The sequence below is a fragment of the Cordyceps militaris genome (genome assembly GCF_000225605.1).
Source record: "Cordyceps militaris CM01 unplaced genomic scaffold CCM_S00003, whole genome shotgun sequence".
Classification (NCBI taxonomy): Eukaryota; Fungi; Ascomycota; class Sordariomycetes; order Hypocreales; family Cordycipitaceae; genus Cordyceps; species Cordyceps militaris.
Window position 1 is genome coordinate 658,791 of NW_006271971.1, and position 20,838 is coordinate 679,628.

The window sequence follows — 20,838 nt, forward strand, 5'->3', positions numbered from 1 at the left end:
GGAGACGAGCTCGGCGACGCGCTGCCGCTTGGCGGCGTCGTACGGCTCGTACGCGACGGCGGTATCCGCGAGGGCTGGCGGCGGGAGCGAGGACTTGCGGCCGCTGCTGCGCGTCGTCGTCGGGAAAAAGTCGGCGGGGGCGACGGGAAGCCCGTTGATGGACAGGTTGGGCGCGGCGAGGGAAAAGGTGCGGTCAATGTACTAGGCGATGTGTCAGTGAGGGGGGGGGAGGCGGGGGGGGGGAGAGAGGAAACGGACAGAGTCGACAATGGCTTCGATTTCGTTGCGCAGAGAGTCCTCGTCAGAGCTGCTTTGGAGCGGAAAGGCGGCGTGTAGGTGCTCGGCCGCGGCGGCGCGCACGTTGGCGATGAGAAAGGCAAAGTCCTTGTCGGAGGCGAGCTCGATGCGGCGCTGGCCGTCCTCGCTGTCGTCCATGGGGCGGTCAGAAGTGGGCGAGGTTGGTGGGCTGCTATACAGTCATGTTGGCCAGGAAGGGGGTTTGTTTGGGTTGGTTGTGAAGGATGTGGGAGAGTTGCGCGGGTGCGGGACCCGCGTTTCTCTGTTTACTTGGGGAAGAATGGTTTGAAGACATGGTGGGGTTGTTGTGGGTGGTAGTGAAAGTGGGTGAGGGGAGGACCTGGAGAGATGGGATGAAAGACATGTGCGAAAATAATTAACGAGGAGAAGGGAGAAAGGGTAACCACTTAATTACATATTGGAAATTGAAAATAAGAAAAATGAAAAGGCTGATATGCGAGTACATGCAAGATCGGAGCAGGCTCCTTTCCACCCATCATGGAGTACGACGGTATTGATCCCTCTACCATACCATTCGGCGAGGCATGTACTGCGAATGAGCTGGATTTTGTTTGCAAGGGCCAGTCTTCGAGACCAGCCGGAGAGGCTGAAATATGGAAGCATGACACTGCGACATGAGCTAGCTTGTTTCAAGGTATACTGTAAACTAAGCAACACATGTACAATTCTGTTGCCACTAAGCGTTTCTGGTTCTCTCTAGTTGCCGCTCCCAAGCGGGCATCGCCCACTTGACCATGTACTCCGATTGTATCAGTTGCTCAGCCGTAGGGCGTTTTGCAGGCTCGAATGCCAGCATGCTTCTTATCAGGTCTTCCAAGGCCTGCATTTCGCCTCCTTCCACGTCCCATTCACAAGTCTCGGGTGTCATGCCACGTCCCATGTCCCACATGCGTTGCTGCAAGGGTCGGAAAACGGGCGTCATGATTCTTTCGAGGTTGCGTCTCCAGGAGCCATCTGGCTGGAAAAACTCGGGTCGATTTTCCCACTTGTCCCACCAACGCGCCGGTGGCTGGCCCAGTGTGCTGATCATGTCTGCGATGATGTCGTCTCGGTCGCAGCTAAAAGTTTCAAAGAGCGGCCGCTCGCCCATAATTTCGTACAAGTTCACGCCCAGTGTCCACACATCCGCCGCCAACGTGATGGGCTCTTGGAAAAAGTCTTCTGGGGGCAGGAAGAGCGGTGGTGTGTGCAGTTCGGGGGAGCGCTCCGCGGCTAGAACAAAGGATGTTCCGTAGTCGGAGATGGCGATGATGGGGTCCTCTAGTTTATCGGCGGCCGTTTTCATGTGCAGTGGATAGACGGCGTATGGTGGCGCATGAGGTTCGGCAGCACCGCCATCGACTCGGTGAATAGGGACTTTGTCCAAAGGGAACCTCTCAGAGAGCAGGTCGGGGTTGAGTTGGCTGATGTGCGGATCGCGAAATAAGATATTTCGCAGATGCAAGTCTAGATTCAGTGAGCCATGGTAGGGGACGCACAGTGAAGAGTTTGAGTGCTAAGCCTACCTCCGTGGCATATGCCCAGTGAGTGCAAATACGCCACACCCATTATCAGCTGAGCTGCAATGGACCTCGCCGTCTCGGTCGGAAACATGAGGTTTATGGAGTCGTCTTTAGATGCAGCGATGCTGCCTCTGGCCGCTTCTTGTACAAGACAGGTGTGTCGTCCGTTTGGGCCGTCGATAGAGAATTCATCTAATAAATGAGGGATGAACTGCTGCCCTGGGTGCAATGTGTCAACGCTCTGAAGTTTCCGAATGATATTTGATTCTGTATTTTGTGGCGATTCGGTCGCGATCAAGACCTTCAGCGAGACATAGCGATCCAACGTATTGTCTCGGGCGAGCCAAATTGTAGAATAGCCCCCATACCCAAGCTTGTGGGCAATCTTGTATCGACCTTTTTGGAAAGTGTCTCCAATAACGATCGGATGGTAGCCGCCGATGGTGTAGCCCTCGAATTCTTCCAGATCCATCTCCCGAATGTAGATCTCAGGAGTGTGAACAGCCTTGGGCTGTCGACTGGTATTGTCGGTCATGGCATCGGAGCTTTGAAAATACGGTCGACGCTGACAGGCTATTCGTAGATGGCAGCTAGTTGCCCGTTTGGCGCACGCACCAGCGCGGCTCCAAAGAAACCTCATGATTGATGTGATCGTGAAGTTATCCAGGTGGAATATAAAGAAAGACTCTTTATCATTATATAAGCAGGCCAATAAGGTTATTAGATAACTAGTTATAAATAAGAGTAATTTTATATAGAGGAGTTAAGAAAAGAAAATATATTAAAACTGTTAAGGACCGGCTAGGGTATAATAGGCGTTATAATAGTATTTACTCTCTGGTATAAAAGGGGGCGCACCCATAGCGTGCCCATAGCGGCCTTAGGCCAGGCCTAACCCAGAGTAGGCTTAAGCCCGACTCCTTTATATTAACTATCCTTTACTTATAGTTAGTAATAGATCCGACTAGTATAATTATATAGCCTCATATTACTATTACTAAGTAGGTATTTAAAGGGTTGGGATATTTAATAACCTTAATCCGCTAATTAATAACTGAAAACATAGCGTACATACCTAAATTTAGAGTTAAGGCTCTATATAGTAACTATACCCTCCTTAATCTATCTTTCTATAAGTATTTCTTTTAAAGAAAGTAGTACTTATAAAAGTAGATAATATATATCAAGATCATAAAACCCGAAATAGGTGTTGCGGGTGCAAATTGACTATTTTACATCTGGCCGAGTCCAATCTCTAGACGTGCCTGCTACTTGGAGTTTCTGTCGCCTAGCATCATCCAACGGCACAGGTTTAGTATGATTGCTAAGCCACTGCTTATGCGTCAAAATATCATGCCATACATTGGACCGTACCGAAATCTTCCAGTCCTCAGCACGCGCAGACCCGAGTGATATATTCGTGCCGTCGCTCCCAATAGTCATAAGTTGTATAATATCCTCACGGAGACTTAGTAACCATGGATGCACCACTAAAGGAATCATTAGCCTTAGATCAAGAGATAAACTCAAAAAGTCAACATACCAGACACGTAGTCATATATCGTCACAAATTCCTCGCTAGCAGTTGGCTTTACCTGCACCGTCAGACTATCCTTGTACTCCGGCCTGTCCTGGCCATAGCATCTCGCAATGTAGCCCACGGCCGAGTCTGTCTCTAAGGTAATATCCTCACGCTGCTCCCCATACGGCCGCGTTTCATCATCTAGGTTCCAATTCATAACATATTCAGCTGCCTCGTGGTGCTTATGCCAAGCTACCCAGTTGCCCTTATACTCATTTAATATAGAAATAAAAGCATTGATCCGTTAGCGGAACGGAGCAATTTCATGCCATGTTGGGGGAAAATTACTACCTAGCCTTCTTTAATACTAGCTGATTGTGCGCGCCCAGGTCCCCACTTAAATCACAATAAAGACTTCACGATGCTGCGAGCATTGTGCACGACACGGGTAGCGGCCGCTGTCAAGGATGGAGCCGAAGTTGCACGGGGTCGAAGCCACCGGGGCGGTCTTCAGTGCCGCCGCCCTGCGGAAGGAAGAAGCCGGAGGAGTCGGCGGAATCGATGCTGGAACGGGTGCTCATTGCGTAGACAAGTGGACGACGGGCGAAATGATGGTTGCGGGTTCCGCGAATGCGCAGCCTTGTTGTCTAGCGTCGAATAAGGGCTATGTATTAGAGTTTGAGATGGCATGCTTCTGGGCATGGCCGGCCACATAACAATTCTACAAAGTATATTATTTCTTCTCTTCCATGTTATGGGAAAAAACCCTAGACAAAGGGGAAATGATATTAATTCCCATACTCCGTGTAAAAATATATTCCGCTGTAAATTCGACACCGCCTAACTCTCTGTTCTGGAAAATCGCGATAGTTGGATATGGTTTATAAGTGGTGGTAGCAGGACCAGTAAGCAACTTGAGGATAAAGCTCACAGGGCTGCGGGAGATTGTACTCCAGCATCATGTACCAGATCTTGCCTCGGCAGACGTCTTTTGCTTGACGAGGGATCGGCCCTGTCTAATCTCGGCATTCTCTTTTGGCCAAAAAGGGCAGATTCTAAATCTAGGATACATCCCCTGCATTGTTCGCATGTACGGATAAATTACTTTTTATTTGTCTCGGGGCTTCATTTAGGTGTCCGATCTATGGCCGACTTACCGTCGGTGCGAGACTTGCCCGAGCTACCATTCCAGTTAGCCACCACCTACGAATTACTGTTGTTATTATTAAATACCATCTTTGTTTTTTTGGTCTTTTTGTCATCATGAAATGACTGCAATTCCTCGCCGACAGCCACGAGAATCCACAGTGGAGAGCGCCGACAAGCGCCATCGGGATCCGATTCGATGGAGACCAGGGTATGCAAGAAGTGCCAGAGTGGCCACCAAGGGGTTGTCGCAAGCCTGATGATGATCAGGTTGAAACACAAGCCCGTCCTTGGAGGGTGTATTTTCTTAGTTACTCTTTAATTCTATTTATTATATTCTTATCCGCCTTAGCGTATCCGTCTTATCTTTATCATCCCCCCATCTTTGTTATCCCTCATATCCTTCTTACCTTTAATGTTTTTCTGCTTCAATTTCTTCTTACTAGAACCCTTTTTACTATAACCAGTGTAAACTGACCTGTCCGGCCTTTTTTTTTGCCTCCCCGGTGGGTGTGCACTGTTCAGTGGCAGTGGTAATAATAGGATGCATCCGTGCCCAAATGCCACGACGTCTCACTTTGATGCGGCGGGACTAGCGTCGGGATGGATCCTGATCGGCAGGCAGCACTCATTCTCACAATTGTAACGATGTATAATTACAATGCAAAAGGGCAAGAGGAACAGTAGCGTGTCATCGATAGTGTAGAATTCAACAGTATATAGTTGCCAGAAACAAAACTCCAGACGCTCCGCACCCTGAGTGGTGATTATTCCGGGCCATAGGGCCAGTTCTGTAAAGTAAGGGGAACGACAAAGATAAACAAACAATAAGCACTTTCCGTCAACTCCAAGATAATAAAGCCTAGGTTACTGCGGGGTGCACATGGCGGAAGCCCGCTGAGCGCCTGTCAAAAGCAGTGGTGTATCGTAGCGGTCGTGGCGAAAAAAGTCCCGTCAGCCGGGTCACACAGAAAATAAAAGACGCGCCCATCCGTTACGCCAACAACCGAGCCGTATAATAAACAGAAGGCTGCAATTTACGAAAACACACGCGGGCTGGGTTGTGATTGTTCACACTGGGCGGCCCGGTCGAGACGGGCTGGCGGCGTTCGCAATCGGGTATTTATGAGGGCAGCATGTTACGCAGCTCCTCCTCGCTGAGGCGGATCTCGTGGACGGGCTCTCGTCGGTTCTCGAGGGGCACGTAGTCGCAATCGAGGTAGGATGGGAGAAAGATTTCTATACACGGTTGTTTGTTAGCGGTGTGCGGGAGAAATCGGGAGCCCAGGCAACGTACCGGGATTCCAGTCGAAGCCTTGGCTGGAGGAGAGATAAGTGATCTGGAAGCTATCAGTATGAAGGGTCCCTCAGAGCACAGGCAAAGAAACATACAAGACGGGGAGGACCATCAGGGTTGCCGATGTTGATGACGGTCGTCTTCTCCACGGAGAGGGCGGAGCCTAGAACGAGTCAGCGAACAGGACGTTGTTGAGATAAGAAATAGAGCCAAAAAAATGGAACAAAAAAGTAACCAGAGAGGATGCTGAAAACGATGCCAGGATGGAAAATGCAAACATACTAAGCAGACTTGGTCGACGGGCGTGAAGCGCCTTGGTAGCCGATGACGGAGTGGATGCAGCGGATGACGGGGAATCCGAGTATGAGCTGTCAGAGGAGCTGGACATGGCCTTGGGCGTGCAGAGGCCATCGTTGGAACGACGAGTGGGAATGGTGATGGACGAAGACATTTTGGCTGTCAAGTAACGAGCAGGTGGAAAAGTCGAAAACGAGGCAAAAAACGAATGTTTTGCCAAAGAGTTACAAGTTTGTTGAAGGTGAAGAGTTGACGGGGCGCCTAGGTAGGTTGGTGGTGTGTGACGGACACAGTGTGAGCCCCGCAGCGAGTTGAGGTGGTGGACCAGGGATCCCCCAGCACAGTCGCAGACACGGACTCAGGTGATGGTGGGTGGTTGCACGGTAGTTGGATGTGAGGGCTGCAGTGCCGAGGACGATCGAGGGAGAGGCGGGATTTGGCAGCGGAAGCACAAAGGAGGAGATGGAGAAGATGGCGAGATTGATGGTGAAGAAGAAGACCAGAGGACGAGAAATTGAGACGTGGTGGGAGGGGAAAGAGGAAAAAACGGAGGTAGGTGCCGAGAGGTACCTACTAGCAGCTACAAGTTTGGAAGAGGACTCCAACTTCGCTGGCCGTACCTGGTACATTGTACAGCGCAAGCAGGGTGGCTTTGGGTGGCTGTTGGGTGGCTTCAGGCAGTCATGCAGCTCGGAGAGGCCAGTGACTGCCTGAGGATGCGACACGCAGGGTTGCACTTCAAAATATAGTAGCGATATTCAATCTGTTATTTATAGCTATAGATGCCCAAGGTATCAGCTTCCGATGCACAGCTTCCCCCAATCCTTCAAGGGACAGACGTCTTTCGGGGTACATACATCTGTCATCAAAAACCTAAGACATCCTCGAATGCTCCGTAGAGTCACAGGACCGCCGCAAAGAGGAGCCGTTGGAGGTCCGGTCTTGCCCCCCACCGCCCAAGCCTCCGCGATGAAAATACAAGTACCAATTACCGCATAGCCGCATATAATTGATACCTGGCTTATCGAAACGCGGACTGTTACCACCCCACTTGGCGCTGGCCTGATCGGGTCCTCAAGCTTGATACAGGTGCCACTACGAAGTGGTCCGGACCACTGTGGAGGCTAGCTCGTCAGTGGCTGTCATGACTAGGCCAGGCCATTGTCATTTCATGTTGAAAATGCCGGTTGCATAAAATTGAGCGTCAATTTTTGATAGCATACAATTTCCTTTCTCCATATCCCATCTTTTTAGTTTATGCTAGATCTGACAGCCAACCAGTGTCGTCCCAACTTCGACTGTCCCCACCCCAACACTCTCTACCAAATCACGTCACACGTCACTCCGATTGCTTGACAAACGACCACAAAACACCATGCACAGCCGCACAACAAACCCGAATCAACAAACCCGAATCAACAAACCCCAAAGCACCTCACGACAACCGTCTAGGGCATATGATTCCACGCTGCCAGGTTGGCTGCCCTCTTAATCGCCGCTAGGTCCTCCCTGCGCTGCACCTTCCATCTGCCGGCCGCCTCCGTGGCCCTGAGCTGTGCCGTGGCATTGGTCATGCTCACGCCCAGCGCCTTTTCCACGTACCGCGGGAGCTCCGTATTATCCCTATTGCCGCCAATCAGCGCCGCCATGCTGCCCTGCGCCTTTGCCGCACCATACAGGTTGACGTCGACTCCCGTGTGGCCCGTCGTCGACCAGTTGATGCCGGCCTTGCGCGAGAGCTCGTTGCCCATGGCCACAATCAGCGCGGTGCTGCCGCTCTTCTTATACGTGGCCAGCAGCCCATCCACCACGCCGTCCGTCGCGCCCGCCAGCCCATACTGTGGGAGCAGCTCCGTCCGGAAATAGCCGCGCTGGTCGTCACCCTTGTATCCGGCGAGCAGTCCGACGAGGTGCTCGCTGGTGCGCGTGGCCGCGGCGAGCGGCTGCGGATCCCACTGCCCGGGCAGCGTCAGTCCGCCGCACTCATGGTCGGCGGCCGATAGCAGCTGGGTGTCCGGATGTGCGGCGACGTACTCTTGCAGATAGGTCATGACGTTGTTGTACATGAGGATATCGTGGATATGACCCGGCGCGTCGTTGGAGTGGCCTGCGTGGTCGATCCGCGACGCCTCAATCATGACGAAATAACCCTGCTGCGCGCCTTTGGAGGCGTCCTCGAGCGACGCCAGTGCCACCTTGGTCATGTCCAGTAGCGATGGCTCCTTTTGGTCATCGCGGTCCAGCTCGTACGCCATGTGGCTGCCGGCAAACAGTCCGAGAAATGGCAGTGGTAGCTTACCACCGACGGCGGCACCGTCAAAGGCTGCCCGGTCTGCCGCATAATTGTAGCCCTCGCCCTTGGCCCACGCCACGAGGTCCACGCCGTCGGTGCGCAGCCCGCCGGCCTTGCTCGGCAGGTAATGCCGCCGTCCGCCGCCGAGCAATAGGTCCACGTACGCGCCAAACGAGTGTGCGTGACCTATCTGCTGCGCAGCAATCTCATTCTCCGAGTCACGGTTCAGCACGTGCGAGCTGTAGCCCGCCGGCGTCGCGTGCGTGATGCGTGACGTCGCAACCAGGCCCGTCTTGAAGCCGCTGAGGTGCGCCGCTTCCAGCACAGAAGCAACGGGGTGGCCGTCGTCGTCGACACCAACCGCTAAATCTGCCGTCAGCTTTGAGAACAGGAATTCATTCGTAGTAACATACCTCCATTGTAAGTTTTGATACCGCAGGCAAATGCCGTAGCAGACGCCGCCGAGTCGGTCACGATGTTGTCTGAGGCTTGCGTGCGGACTGTACCGATAAGCTACATCACCTTGTTAGCACACTGTCGTCGTCCTGCCCATTCACAATGACGTACCATCTTGTCGACGCCAATCTGCGCCGAGTTGGGCCGGCCCAGTGTGCTCTTGCCCGTCGTGATGCTCTCATAGTCCCGCGCCATGGTCTGCGACACAGGCCCGTAGCCGTCGGGCACCACGTAGATGAAGCTGCGCGCGCGCGGCACGCACGTGGCCCCGCCCACGGAGCCGAGCAGCATTAAAGTGCCGGCGGCGACGACCGAGGACAGACGATACAGCATGATGAGCTTTTATGCACCAGGGAAGAGGAAATTCAAGTTGTGCCGCGATGTACTCTGTGCCAAGTCCAAAAAGACCACTTGCAGAAAGAAGACGGAAGAAAACTCAAAGAGGGGAAAAGTAGCGCTCCTCTTGTAGTTTTCAAGTCCATCTCGGCGCCGTTGCTTTGTGGCCGGTCGTCGCTTACTACGACCGCGTGATAAGTTGCAGCCTTGGCGAGCCTAGACACCTCGCACGAACACGCACGGTCCGTCGCAGGATGGCAAGCAAACCCTAAGTCGTGCAGCGGCGCCTTGCCGGGAGCAGCACCGGACGGCTGCTAGGCATGGCGCGGACAACTATTGGGGAGAATATGGTGGGGGGTTTCTCTGTATAAGTGGTGAGTGGGTTGTTGGGTGGTGATGGGGGGAAAACATGGGGAAATAAAGTTTTGGGCGGAGGGGCCGGCCGGAAAGTGGAGGCAAAAACCCGCGAGCGGAGTAAAGGCGCGATGGCTATAAGATGAAAGGATTTTTTACCTCGTTGCTTATTGATGCGTGATCGTTGGTGCTGGGTAGTTGTGGAGGCGGGATCCAAGGATGATGGGTTGTCGCTGGACAACGATTCGTGAGGCGATGTCATATCAAGAGAAGCGGGTTTTCTAGGCAACTTTGAGGCAACTTCACCAGGCAGACGATGTCTCTCGGAAATGCGGCCAACTCTAATTCTTGTGGCGTATTAGATCGGCCAACAAGGCACACAGAAAAACCGCTCACCGAAGCTGCAGGACAAGGTTGAACCCTCGCCGCCATACCTTGGGTTATCCCCTTCTATAAACTTGTGCTCTTCCCTTCAATAGATTTGTGTACTCACCTTCAATAGACTCATGTTCTCTCTTTTCATGTGTCCTATCTCTGCACCTTCCTCTTCTGACTCATGCAATGAGCCTTTTACTACCTGCCAAGATGACCTGCATCTTGGCACCGTGCACTCCTGCACGTCTGGCTTGGCGCAACTAGGAAAACTGGCGTGTGCCGTGCGAAAGCGAACAGTTCGGAAAGACTTTCCATTTCTTTGCTACTAGAATTCCAAATCTATCTAATATCGTCATCTCTCTCTCACACTAGCTGCCGTCCTCGCGGGGTTTGAGACTGTACTTGCGGCTTGCGACTTGCAGCACAATTGTTGGCACGATGCTCACAGCAATGAGCAGGCCAACAGCTACGGCTGCGCTTACAGCACCTGTCGCGGCAAACAACTGCGGAAACCTACGTCCAACGTTAGCAGAATGCCACATACGATGAAGGATTGGTGAGGGACTGTGACCTACCAAAAGGGACCGATGAAGCCCAAAGTCTGTCGGACAAACGCGACAAAAACGCCCACGCTCGCCGCGTCCTCGGGGTAGCAATCGACGGCGTAGTTGACCATGACGGTCGTGACGACCTGGTTGCCCGCGGCGGCGATGCCCGCGCCAATGACGGGGCTCACGTTGTACACGCTCAGCTGCGCGCTCAGCACGAGGAACACGACGATACCGGCGAGGCACCACGAGTATCCGACGTGACTGAGCCAGAGGCGGCGCTCGGGCGGTGGCCGCTCGTTATCAGGTCCGCGTGGAGCCATCCACCATGACGAGGCGACGCTGGCAAGCCCCTCGCCGGCGAGGCTTCCGACGATGAGCGCGAGGAACTGCAGGCCGAGTGCCTGCGCGCCAAAGTGGAAATTTTCGGCAAAGAGCTGCGGGATCTCGACCGACGTGACGACGTTGCAGAGGAGGAAGACCATGGCGTACGCGATGGCAGGGATAGCGACGCGCCAGCGTGCGGCGTAGACAAAGGGGTACACGAACTCGAGCGCGGAGAACGGCGCCGGGTCGATGCGGCGGAGAGCTAGGCGGCGTGGCACAGGCGTGGCCGCGTCGCCGTTGCCGCGGATATATATCGTCTCGGACCCGAGGGCCATGTACCCGACGAATTGTACCACATTGGTCTACACAACGGTCAGCACATGATGACCTCTTGAAATGGTTCAACTCACAATGGCCAACGTCCAGAAGATCCACTCATAGCCGGCCCTTTCGACGGCAAAGCCAAAGAGAAACGGCGCAAAGGGCACGCCGAACGTAAACATGAGCGTCCAAATGCCCATGTAGCGCGCGCGCTCCCCGGCAAAGAACATTTCCTGAACGGTGCCGCTGCCCAGGGCCGCGGCCGGGGAGATGAAGAAGGCGCCGAGGGCGCGGCAGGCCGCCAGCTCGCCGTACGTGCGGCTGCGGGCGCAGCCAATATTGCAGGCGACACTGCCGAACAGGCTGAGAACAAAGATGGGCAGCCGGCCGTAGCGGCGCGCGAGCGGGTTCCAGAGAAACGGCGCGCCGCCGAAGATGACGATTTGCAGCGACGTCATATACGACGCAGCTTGGATGGTGACGCCGAGGCGGGTGGCGATGTCGCCGAACGCGGGGATGACGGAAGACGCGGTAAAGGAGCAGATGCCGGTGTGAAAGGACACGAGCGCGAGGTTGATGAGTTTCTAGGCCGAAGAACAATGTGAGCAATTCGGTTAGTCCACCCATTGAGACAAGAGGTTCATACCTTGCTCTGAGGCCAGTTCAGAGGGTCGGCCAAGGTGGGATCGGGCAACGGCTCGAGATCAACGGTGCCATATCGCTCCATGAGGAACTTTGAGTGCGCGGCGGACAAATTCTTGCCATGCCCGAATTCCTGGACGTGCGCATGCGTGCCGTGCGCCTCCTCCGCCTTGCTGGCATTGTTTGAGGAATCGCTCGTCATCGTTGCAAGTTTGAGATGCTCAGAAACGGCCTGCGCGGGGCCGTGAATGGAAAAGTCTTGGGAAGAGATAAGAAACCACAAGGAGCGGTTTCAATGCGACGTAACGTGTTGGGGACGCTTATTATATCCCCCCCCCCTAACTAGCCAACCCACCGGCTATTGCAACCCCAGGTTTTCCCCGCGGACATTTCGATGTGGCTGTCGGGGGCGGGTCGTGGCAGCAAACGAGATATGAGATATATTTGCAATCAGCTTCTGTCAACTTTTGGGACGGGCATCCCACGACTTTTTATTAAAACATGGGGTGGCAGCGGGCCAACAGGCGTCTCAGATCCTAGATTTGGGAGTCAAGACAACTAGTTCACCGATAGCTCCCGCCACCAAGGTTAGCGTGATCGACCGGCATCTAGGACGGTAGTTTGTCGTCTTGCCACGTTTTGTTGGTGCTGGCGAATGGTGAGCCGCAAAAAGAGAAAATGCCGAAAATGTTAAAAGCCCGAGTCGGACTCTGCGTGCTTGTTTCAGATTGGCTGGTGTAGTTGCGAAGTCTGAGTGACGGGTGGATCACGGCATGACATGCCCATGCATGTGACAAAAAAAGGGCCGGACACATACGTCTACACTCTATTATTAAGAAGGTTAAACTAGGACAAGAATGAGGGGAATCAAAATGAGTGAAAGCAGAGAAAGAAGTTAATGAATAGTAAGAAAATAGTAAGAATAAGGAAGAGGTTATTTAGTTTTCCTAACCGGCGGGTTATTTTGTCCCGCTAGTGACTGCGTAGTTGTTTCGCTAACCTGTAACAGAAGATGTTGCTGCGGAATAAAAAAAATGTGTTTAATTGTAGAGTAACTGTAGAGTAACAATAGCCTGAAAATATCTCTCCAGTGAAGTCGGCCTTTCTCGTTGAAGAAAGATGTAACCCCGATTGAAGCGCGAGAAGTTGCAAAGAACTTTGTACCTGACTTGGCTGCTCCGCTCGCGAACGGTGCTGCACGTGACCGTCTTAGTCAGCCCAGGTTGCCGCGACGCTGCGTTAGCTCTTGGACGCCTAGCAAGCGAGCTTGCCGTTGGGAACGCAATCCGCAGACTTGGCCATCTCCAATCCATTTCAACTCGACTAGCTGTTTCACCGGCGCCTCACCGCGCGCTTTCATCGTTCAGTTGACACCTCGCCAACCGCAAAAAGAACCCCAACATCCCCGCAACACCCACCGTCAAGCGTACCTGTCACGATGGGCGACGTCGCCGTCGAGACCGCCAACTACGCGCCGGCTCACAAAAAGGCGGCGCCATCGGTTATCCCGACCATTGACCACTTCGAAGGCCTGTCGAGCGAAGGCGGGGATGATTACGCCACATTGAAGAAACTCCAGCGACAATTAGAGTATGTCGCCCGTTTGTCGCGGGTCTGGTGGCAACGTGCTGACGAGGAGGCAGATACATTCAGCTACAGGAAGAATACATCAAAGATGAGCAAAGGTTTGTGCGGCGACATCATTCCGCGGCGCGCCATTTCTAACCATTCGCAGGAGCCTAAAGCGTGAGCTTGTCCGCGCCCAGGAAGAGATTAAGAGAATCCAGAGTGTACCACTAGTCATCGGCCAATTCATGGAGGCCATTGACCAAAAGTACGTTTGCGGCTTTCCAGCTCTCCAGCACAGTCTGCTAACAAAGCCAGCACTGGAATCGTGCAGTCCAGCACAGGTAACAACTACGTTGTCCGTATCCTGTCGACCCTCGACCGCGAACAGCTCAAGCCGTCCTCCTCGGTCGCCCTCCACAGACACTCCAACGCCCTGGTCGACATCCTGCCGCCCGAGGCCGATTCCTCCATTGCCATGCTGGGCGCTGACGAGAAGCCCGACGTGACGTACGCCGACGTGGGTGGCCTGGACATGCAGAAGCAGGAGATTCGCGAGGCCGTCGAGCTGCCCCTGACGCACTTTGATCTGTACAAGCAGATTGGTATCGACCCGCCGCGCGGCGTGCTCCTCTACGGCCCTCCTGGCACCGGCAAGACGATGCTCGTCAAGGCCGTCGCCAACTCGACAACGGCGAGCTTCATCCGCGTCGTCGGCTCCGAGTTCGTGCAGAAGTACCTCGGCGAGGGCCCGCGCATGGTGCGCGACGTGTTCCGCATGGCCCGCGAGAACTCGCCGTCCATCATCTTCATCGACGAGATTGACGCCATTGCTACGAAGCGTTTCGACGCCCAGACGGGCGCCGATCGCGAGGTGCAGCGTATCCTGCTCGAGCTGCTCAACCAGATGGACGGCTTTGACCAGACGTCCAACGTCAAGGTCATTATGGCGACGAACCGCGCCGACACGCTCGACCCGGCCCTGCTGCGCCCCGGTCGTCTCGATCGCAAAATTGAATTTCCTTCGCTACGCGACCGCCGCGAGCGCCGCCTCATCTTCTCCACCATTGCCAGCAAGATGAGCCTCGCCCCCGAGGTTGACCTCGACAGCCTCATCGTCCGCAACGACCCGCTGTCGGGCGCCATCATCGCCGCCATCATGCAGGAGGCCGGTCTGCGCGCCGTCCGCAAGAACCGCTACAACATCATCCAGACCGACTTGGAAGACGCGTACTCGAGCCAGGTCAAGGGCACGAGCGAGGACAACAAGTTTGACTTTTACAAATAAGCGTAATGCGGCGCGAGGGAGAAGCGAGAGAGGTGAATGGGGATGGGAGATTTGTATCCATATCAACCTAGTGTAAAAATTCACACAATTTAGACGATTTGGGCGTTCTCTGGGGATACCGCTGTGTGCACGACGCTCCTCTGACACTCATCTACATCCTCAGCGCAGCTTCGGCTCGTCTAACAGACGGACGCCACCGTCTCGAGATTATGCGTCAGCCCACCCCTTCCTTCACCCACCGGAGCGGGCTGGCCACAGCCCTCGTCTATCATCCTCCCTGCAGAGTTCAGCAGCTCCCCCCGAAAAAAAGAAAAACTACCCACACATCCCTCTTTACTGCTTTGCTGATGCGGTCCAACATTCTGCCCGAGAAGGAGGCGGGGAGGCTGAGGAGTGGGGGGGGGGGGGGGCACAGCGGCACGGATCCACGGCAACACACCCACACGGGCGTCCCGGGGAGTTCCCCAAACAACACAAGGAGTGCGTGTAAGTGGCCTCGACACCACATCTGGAGCCCGGTTTCTACATGCTGGGGGAACAAGGTTCAAACGTGAAATATAATGACATGTATATTCTAATCGTGTCCAAACTTGGGACATATCCAGTACTTTTTCAAGAGTCCTACAAAAAACAAGAACCCGTTTTTGGTATATCATATCCATAGCGTGTGCTATCCATTCTATCATGCCACAAAAGCCAATCCTCCACATCATAAAAATATACCGGACCCGAGTCAATCCAACATTGTTGTCACGACAAAGAGATAAAATTCGTATAAAACAAACCCTGACGTCCAGGCTGAAACATAGTACGGGCATTACATGCTCTCCGTCAGTATTATCGTAATTAGCTGCTCGCAGTTCCAGACTGCCGCAGCGAGAGAAATGCCAGAATGACGCCTTTGCCATGCTGGAAAAAGCAAAAGGATGAAAATCAAGAGTTGAGCGCGACACCGATTTCAAACAAAAGCTGGACAAAGCGCTTATGCAACTCGATAAAAATGTCGGGCTGGCCAGCCAGCTCCGCCAGGCCACGCGCCTTGAGTGCCGAAGCGCTGCCACTACCGCCCATTCGCCGAGTGAAGCCGCTGCCGCCGGTGAGAAAACTACTCGCACTGCGGTCCACGGCCGCGGAAGAGTCAAAGGCAGATTGGCTGGGGGGTGCAGGGGACACATCCGCGGAGCCCAGACTACCGCTGGCGCTGCCAGTGGTCAAGGGGTCGGCCACACGCTCAGCTTCGGCCTCGACCAGCTGCTGAATCCATCCAGCCAGGTCACGAAAAGCGTTGGAGATGACCGTGTACGTCTTCATGGCCAGTCGCTCCTTGTGTGTGCTGAGGGCCAAGAAAGCATAGACGCGCTTGTGCCCACGAGCATGCACGTCTGGAATGCGGAAAATGTAGGCAGTTGTATAACCAGCTACAGCATCACCGAAGAAAATAGGCCCGCCAGTGGCAGCGGAGCCCGCACTTTGAGTCGTGACAAAGGCCGGGGCGCTGTTAGGCGGTGGCAGGATGGGAATCGATGTGGCGGGTGCGCGCGGCAAGGTCTCGAAGGAGAGCGCCCTTAGGCAGGACGCGCGGATAAGAGAAAATGAGTGGCCTAGGACTGGCTCATGTGTCGAGGTGTAGTCAATGTAGTGCACATGGGAGGAAGCTCGGTCCGAGGTTGTCGAATTGCTGGAGCACGAGGTGGTGCGGGAGCTGCCGGGCTGCGCAGAAGTACGCGCACGAGGGCGTCGCGGCAGATCCCGATCCCCATCCGTGTCACTAGAGCACTGGGAACGGGGAGATCCTGCGCGGCCTGGCGAACCGTAGACTCGCTCAGCTGGTGCCCGCGTCCGCAGCGTCGGCGTGTTGTCGCTGGGGGCCTTGGGAGAGTTTTGTCGGCGAGGAAGCGTCATGGCGCAGTTATCACAAGGGCCTTGCTTCCGAGTAACGGTCTCGTCGTAGGTGCGTCTAAAGTTGGATTCGCGCCCGGAGTTTTGGTAAACTGAGCGCGGACTTTCTGGAGGTGTTTCCAGGACCGGGCTAGAGGAAGGCGAGTTGGCTGAAGGTGAGCGCATGGCAGAACGACGAGGCTTTCCCTCGTGTTCAAAGGCAACTATTGACCCGCTGCGAGGGCCTTTGGCATCTTGCGAGTTGCCCGCGGGGTTAGAGCGAGGGGGGCCGTTGCTCTTGAGAGGTTCCTCGAAACAGGCGGTGCATGCCGCTTGGAGCCCTTCCGTGACCATGAGCGGAGTTGGTCCATGATGGTCACAGTAGTGGGCGAGACAGAGCTGGATATTGGACATTAGCTGACAGAGTACAAGCGATGTGTATCAAGAAAAGGTGTGTAAAGGAGGTGGTAGAAAATGAATTTGAACATGATAATGAATGACAAGCAGAAGCGAGAGAGGTCGGGATCAACAGAGCAGCCAAGGTAATATATGAAGCCCCGGATTACACGGAGGTGGAAGAGGCGGCAGCGATGGCGCTGGTGAATGGGCCGACGAATCGCGCGGCGAGCTGGACAAAGGTGTGGCAGAAGGCCCGAGTGGATAGAAATATGAGGCAAGACGAGAGGGACCGCGGTACGGGGTGTGTGTTGGGCGCAAGGACCAGAGGGGATCAACCAAGACGTTGACAAGGAAGCGGTGTGCGGTGTAAGACGGGTTTGCTAAGAAAGCAGTATATGGTATGCAGGCGGGATGAAAGAGGGTGTGAAGGGTGTCGAAGGAGTGACGGAAGACAAAACAAAAGGCCGTTGAAGCCAGCCGACTGCCTTGTGCTTCGCAGGGGCTGTTTTCTCTGTGCCAGGTTTCCATGCAAGGCGGGCCGCAAAAAGGGCTGAAGGAGCCAGCCAGCAACAGCTCCGAGGCCAGCTAGCAGAGACGACATGCAGGTAGCTGCAGCCATGATACGTGAGGTTGGGGCTGAAATAGCGCGTCGCACAGAAGCGTGAGTGCGCTGTGGAGGTGCCATCATGGTGTTTGATGGTGGCCGCGGCGGCGAAATCTTGTGTCCCATCGGCGCCTTGGGCACTTGGGTAGGACGACGACGGCGCACAGCGTTTGAGATTCGGGAAGCCGCAGCAAAGGACAGAGGTCGCAGAGGGGTTTGCCCCATGGGCACAGGACAGGGAAAGAGAGTGGCATACTGGTAATGCAGGTCAACTTACAATATAGGTCATTTCTGGATATGAACGGGTGGATGCGACGGAAGTGCGTCAGAAGAGGCGAGTGCCGAAGAAGAATAGGGCTGGGTTGAGTTACACAACAGCGCAGATGACGATGCTCGTAACAAGTCAGGCTGGTTGATGGCGTAGTGGCAAGTCGGCTGTCGCGGGGCAAAGAAACGAGAGTAGAGGGCGAGCTGGCCGGTGCTCGCGTCCGAGGAGAATAGGGTTTGCTGGTGTTTGCCAACCCGCGCGCGCGCAGAGATGCAAAAAGGGCCAAAGGCAGGCAGCGGCCGGATGTGTACCGAGGAATAACGTCAGCAATGGTGGTGCGGTGGGCGCGGGTAGTCGTGTCGTAAGTGGTGCGAGTTTCGTGGGCACGTGTAAAATTGCAAAGGGCCAACTGCAGAACCAGCCAACAGATCGGGAGTGAATGTAAGCAAAGGAGGTCCAGACAGACACGAAAATTAAGGGTAAAAGTGTGGCGACGGGCGACGGGCAGCGGCGACGGGCGTGGAACAAAGGCAAGAGATTCGGGGGTGGCGAGGAGGCGGCGTATAAAATGATCGTTCGGCGGTCCGGCGCTGGAATGCCGACAAGGGTGGTCTGTAGCAAGAATAATACCAAGCAGGAGCTGATATTAGCTGTTGCCGACGGCGTTGGTTGATTGGGGGGCCGTTGAAGGAGGCGACCTGGCAAGTACAAGGTACGGGATGCTAGTGCCAGGACTGCGACTGGGAAGTGAAAGGAAGGATCGGGAGGAAGAAAGTGAGAAATATTGGCGCAAAGAGAGAGGATCAATCGGGGAGGTCGGACGTCATGCAAGAGACTCAGCGAGGTACGACGAATCGCCTTTGTCGCTGCTTTGGCGTTTCCCCGCTGCTTGGCTACAATATTATTAGCAATAGCCTGTTTCTCCGATGGGCGCGCCGCAGAGGTCCGTCATGCAGGGCCGGGGCGATGCAAAACAGGGCAAGGTCGCCAGTCAACAGTCCCAAATTCAATCCAACCACTGCCAAGCTCAGACAGGCAGGCCCGGGGCAGCAGCCGCGTGCCAGGGTTGCGTCCGAGAAAGCAGGGGAAGAAACGAGAGGCTACCAGTAAAAAGACGCGCGCGCAAGGGTAGAAGAAGCCAGGGTTGGCAGGTGGTTCCGAGCCAACAAGGATAGAGAAGAGAGATATATTTCGACGAAAAAAACACGAGACAATAATCAGCTGTTCAATGATGACACGGACCACGAACAAGTTCTGGAATAAATGGAATGGAATAAGGTAAGGGTGGGTGGTTGATTCGTGAGACGCAAACGTAACCGGGGGGGTTGTGCTTTTGCCGATGAGGAGATGGATGCGATTGGCGAGCGAATGACTGATGCGACGGTGCTGGGAATTGATGGCGGGCGTGATGGAATTAGAGGGACAGCTGGCCCCCGCGAGATGGCAAGAATGGAAGAAAAAGGTGAAGCTGGAAAGACGAGATGCAAACGCAGGCCGAAAGCGAACAAAGACGAAAAAAAAAGGCGAGACACCGAAAGCCGACGGAGCTGGCATATGTACCTCGAGGCCCGCAACAAGCTGGCGAGGTACCTGCACGGGTCGCCGGTACGGTTAGTACCTACCTGGTGATGGGGCACGCAATGGCTCCAAGTGCCCCTATAGAAGAGCCGCTAAAGAGCGCCGGAGCCACCTGGAGCCCACTGTTCCTGGCACCTGTGTTCAAGAGGGGTCTTGTTACTATCCTGTCCTATTATAACAAAAAAGGCATCTTTTGGTATAATAGATGCTTATAAGTGGTTCTGGAAAACATGGATACGATTCCTCAAGTAACTAGTAATATTACATAACTACTGGCACAACAAAAAGAAGTCTGGAGCCCCTCGCATCTGCCACCTGTACCGGTTACAGCAGGGGTCCGCTGGAGAATGTTAGTACCCAGGGCATTGGCATGTTTCTGGAATTGTAATTGCAATTGTAACTAATTGTAATCGCAACCGGAAAACTGGAATTATCTTGACACTAATTCGTAACTATCATCTCTAACAAGAAAAAGGGAAAGAATGAGATGAGAAAAAGGAAAAAAGGTTCACTCCACCTGTCTCACGACTCGCTCAACGTTCTTCCACTTGCGCTACCTAGAAACCAACCCTGTGTATTACTCGCCCAGCGCCCCCCGATCAAACCAACTCAACGAACCAAGTGTAACGAGTCGGCGGCCTTCGGCACAAAGGGGTCGCGGCGGCATAAAAAGATAAAATAGAATTCCATCCATTGTTCCATGAGCGCAAACCCCTTCCATTCCCTCCCCACCTTATGGAGCGGCGCGGACCAGGGGGGGCACGTCGGCTCCCCCCCCCCCCTGCAACAAAGCTGCACCAGCCAAATCGCTGTTGAAACCAGAAAGCAAACAAGTCACAACTGCCTCTCCGCACCATATTAATACCGCAAGAGAGGGGGCGCGGTCTTTACCGATCAAATCGAACGTCTTGTATTACCGAGCAATTCATACCCTATTGATTGGTTCCCCATTCCTCGCTTCGACATCCAACAACCCGGTTCCTCCATGCAATCCCTGACGCTCTCCCCCCCCCCCCATGAGCAACAGTGACATGCCAGGCGGCCAAACCCGCCCAGCACCAAACGAGCCACCGTCGGACGCTAAAGAAACGCCATCTCTCCAAGTTGCCTCTTTCCACTTGTCCTGCTGCTTCAGGCTAGCTTTGGTGCTGTCAAGCCATGCTTCTGGAACGCTGGAACGTCTGGATCCCGGTCTTGTCTGGTCTGCGGACCATTTGACTCGTGCATCTCCAAAAAACGGAACCTCGAACCTTCTATTTTGGGGGCGCTTAGACTGGCCCTTTGATCAAAGCATCACACGCAAGCGCCAATTCTCACACATACCAACCGTTATTCATAGACTGCTAGCTTTAGAATTCATTGTTATAGATAAACCCCACCCCCTCGAACTCCTGCATTAGTTTGGGCGGATAGGACCGAGGCAAGTTTGAATGTGTACTCCCATGAAAAGAATACATCAACTGTCAAAGGGTTTCAGATAAAACTACATTCCTTGAAGGAGAACCTTTGAGGTTGAAGCCAGA

General features: G+C 54.2%; 9 protein-coding genes across 9 annotated transcripts; 2 read left to right on the forward strand and 7 right to left on the reverse strand.

Annotated features, from left to right (window-relative positions):
- Window positions 1-994: 994 nt before the first annotated feature.
- Window positions 995-2,355, reverse strand: CCM_03822 (protein kinase domain-containing protein; the record flags this gene model as incomplete). The annotated part of the gene is made up of 2 exons (XM_006668970.1): window positions 995-1,764; window positions 1,824-2,355. The coding sequence occupies 2 exons, from the start codon at window positions 2,353-2,355 to the stop codon at window positions 995-997; spliced, it is 1,302 nt and encodes a 433-aa protein (XP_006669033.1).
- A 1,868-nt stretch (window positions 2,356-4,223) lies between these two features.
- On the reverse strand, window positions 4,224-5,373 carry CCM_03823 (uncharacterized protein; the record flags this gene model as incomplete). The annotated part of the gene is made up of 4 exons (XM_006668971.1): window positions 4,224-4,354; window positions 4,500-4,545; window positions 4,576-4,777; window positions 5,360-5,373. The coding sequence occupies 4 exons, from the start codon at window positions 5,371-5,373 to the stop codon at window positions 4,224-4,226; spliced, it is 393 nt and encodes a 130-aa protein (XP_006669034.1).
- Window positions 5,374-5,611: 238 nt separating this feature from the next.
- On the reverse strand, window positions 5,612-6,236 carry CCM_03824 (uncharacterized protein; the record flags this gene model as incomplete). The annotated part of the gene is made up of 4 exons (XM_006668972.1): window positions 5,612-5,727; window positions 5,786-5,828; window positions 5,881-5,948; window positions 6,068-6,236. The coding sequence occupies 4 exons, from the start codon at window positions 6,234-6,236 to the stop codon at window positions 5,612-5,614; spliced, it is 396 nt and encodes a 131-aa protein (XP_006669035.1).
- A 70-nt stretch (window positions 6,237-6,306) lies between these two features.
- Window positions 6,307-6,711, reverse strand: CCM_03825 (uncharacterized protein; the record flags this gene model as incomplete). The annotated part of the gene is made up of 1 exon (XM_006668973.1): window positions 6,307-6,711. The coding sequence occupies one exon, from the start codon at window positions 6,709-6,711 to the stop codon at window positions 6,307-6,309; it is 405 nt and encodes a 134-aa protein (XP_006669036.1).
- Window positions 6,712-7,530: 819 nt separating this feature from the next.
- CCM_03826 (alkaline phosphatase, putative) lies at window positions 7,531-9,164 on the reverse strand (the record flags this gene model as incomplete). Its single annotated transcript, XM_006668974.1, has 3 exons — window positions 7,531-8,744; window positions 8,789-8,888; window positions 8,943-9,164. The coding sequence occupies 3 exons, from the start codon at window positions 9,162-9,164 to the stop codon at window positions 7,531-7,533; spliced, it is 1,536 nt and encodes a 511-aa protein (XP_006669037.1).
- Window positions 9,165-10,264: 1,100 nt separating this feature from the next.
- On the reverse strand, window positions 10,265-11,936 carry CCM_03827 (MFS transporter; the record flags this gene model as incomplete). The annotated part of the gene is made up of 4 exons (XM_006668975.1): window positions 10,265-10,409; window positions 10,472-11,133; window positions 11,182-11,676; window positions 11,739-11,936. 4 exons carry the CDS (start codon window positions 11,934-11,936, stop codon window positions 10,265-10,267), a joined length of 1,500 nt encoding a protein of 499 aa, XP_006669038.1.
- Window positions 11,937-13,172: 1,236 nt separating this feature from the next.
- CCM_03828 (26S protease regulatory subunit 6B) lies at window positions 13,173-14,588 on the forward strand (the record flags this gene model as incomplete). The annotated part of the gene is made up of 3 exons (XM_006668976.1): window positions 13,173-13,423; window positions 13,470-13,568; window positions 13,640-14,588. The coding sequence occupies 3 exons, from the start codon at window positions 13,173-13,175 to the stop codon at window positions 14,586-14,588; spliced, it is 1,299 nt and encodes a 432-aa protein (XP_006669039.1).
- A 933-nt stretch (window positions 14,589-15,521) lies between these two features.
- Window positions 15,522-19,547, reverse strand: CCM_03829 (uncharacterized protein; the record flags this gene model as incomplete). The annotated part of the gene is made up of 3 exons (XM_006668977.1): window positions 15,522-16,617; window positions 19,360-19,437; window positions 19,495-19,547. 3 exons carry the CDS (start codon window positions 19,545-19,547, stop codon window positions 15,522-15,524), a joined length of 1,227 nt encoding a protein of 408 aa, XP_006669040.1.
- Window positions 19,548-20,331: 784 nt separating this feature from the next.
- Window positions 20,332-20,728, forward strand: CCM_03830 (uncharacterized protein; the record flags this gene model as incomplete). The annotated part of the gene is made up of 2 exons (XM_006668978.1): window positions 20,332-20,643; window positions 20,684-20,728. 2 exons carry the CDS (start codon window positions 20,332-20,334, stop codon window positions 20,726-20,728), a joined length of 357 nt encoding a protein of 118 aa, XP_006669041.1.
- Between the last annotated feature and the right edge of the window lie 110 nt (window positions 20,729-20,838).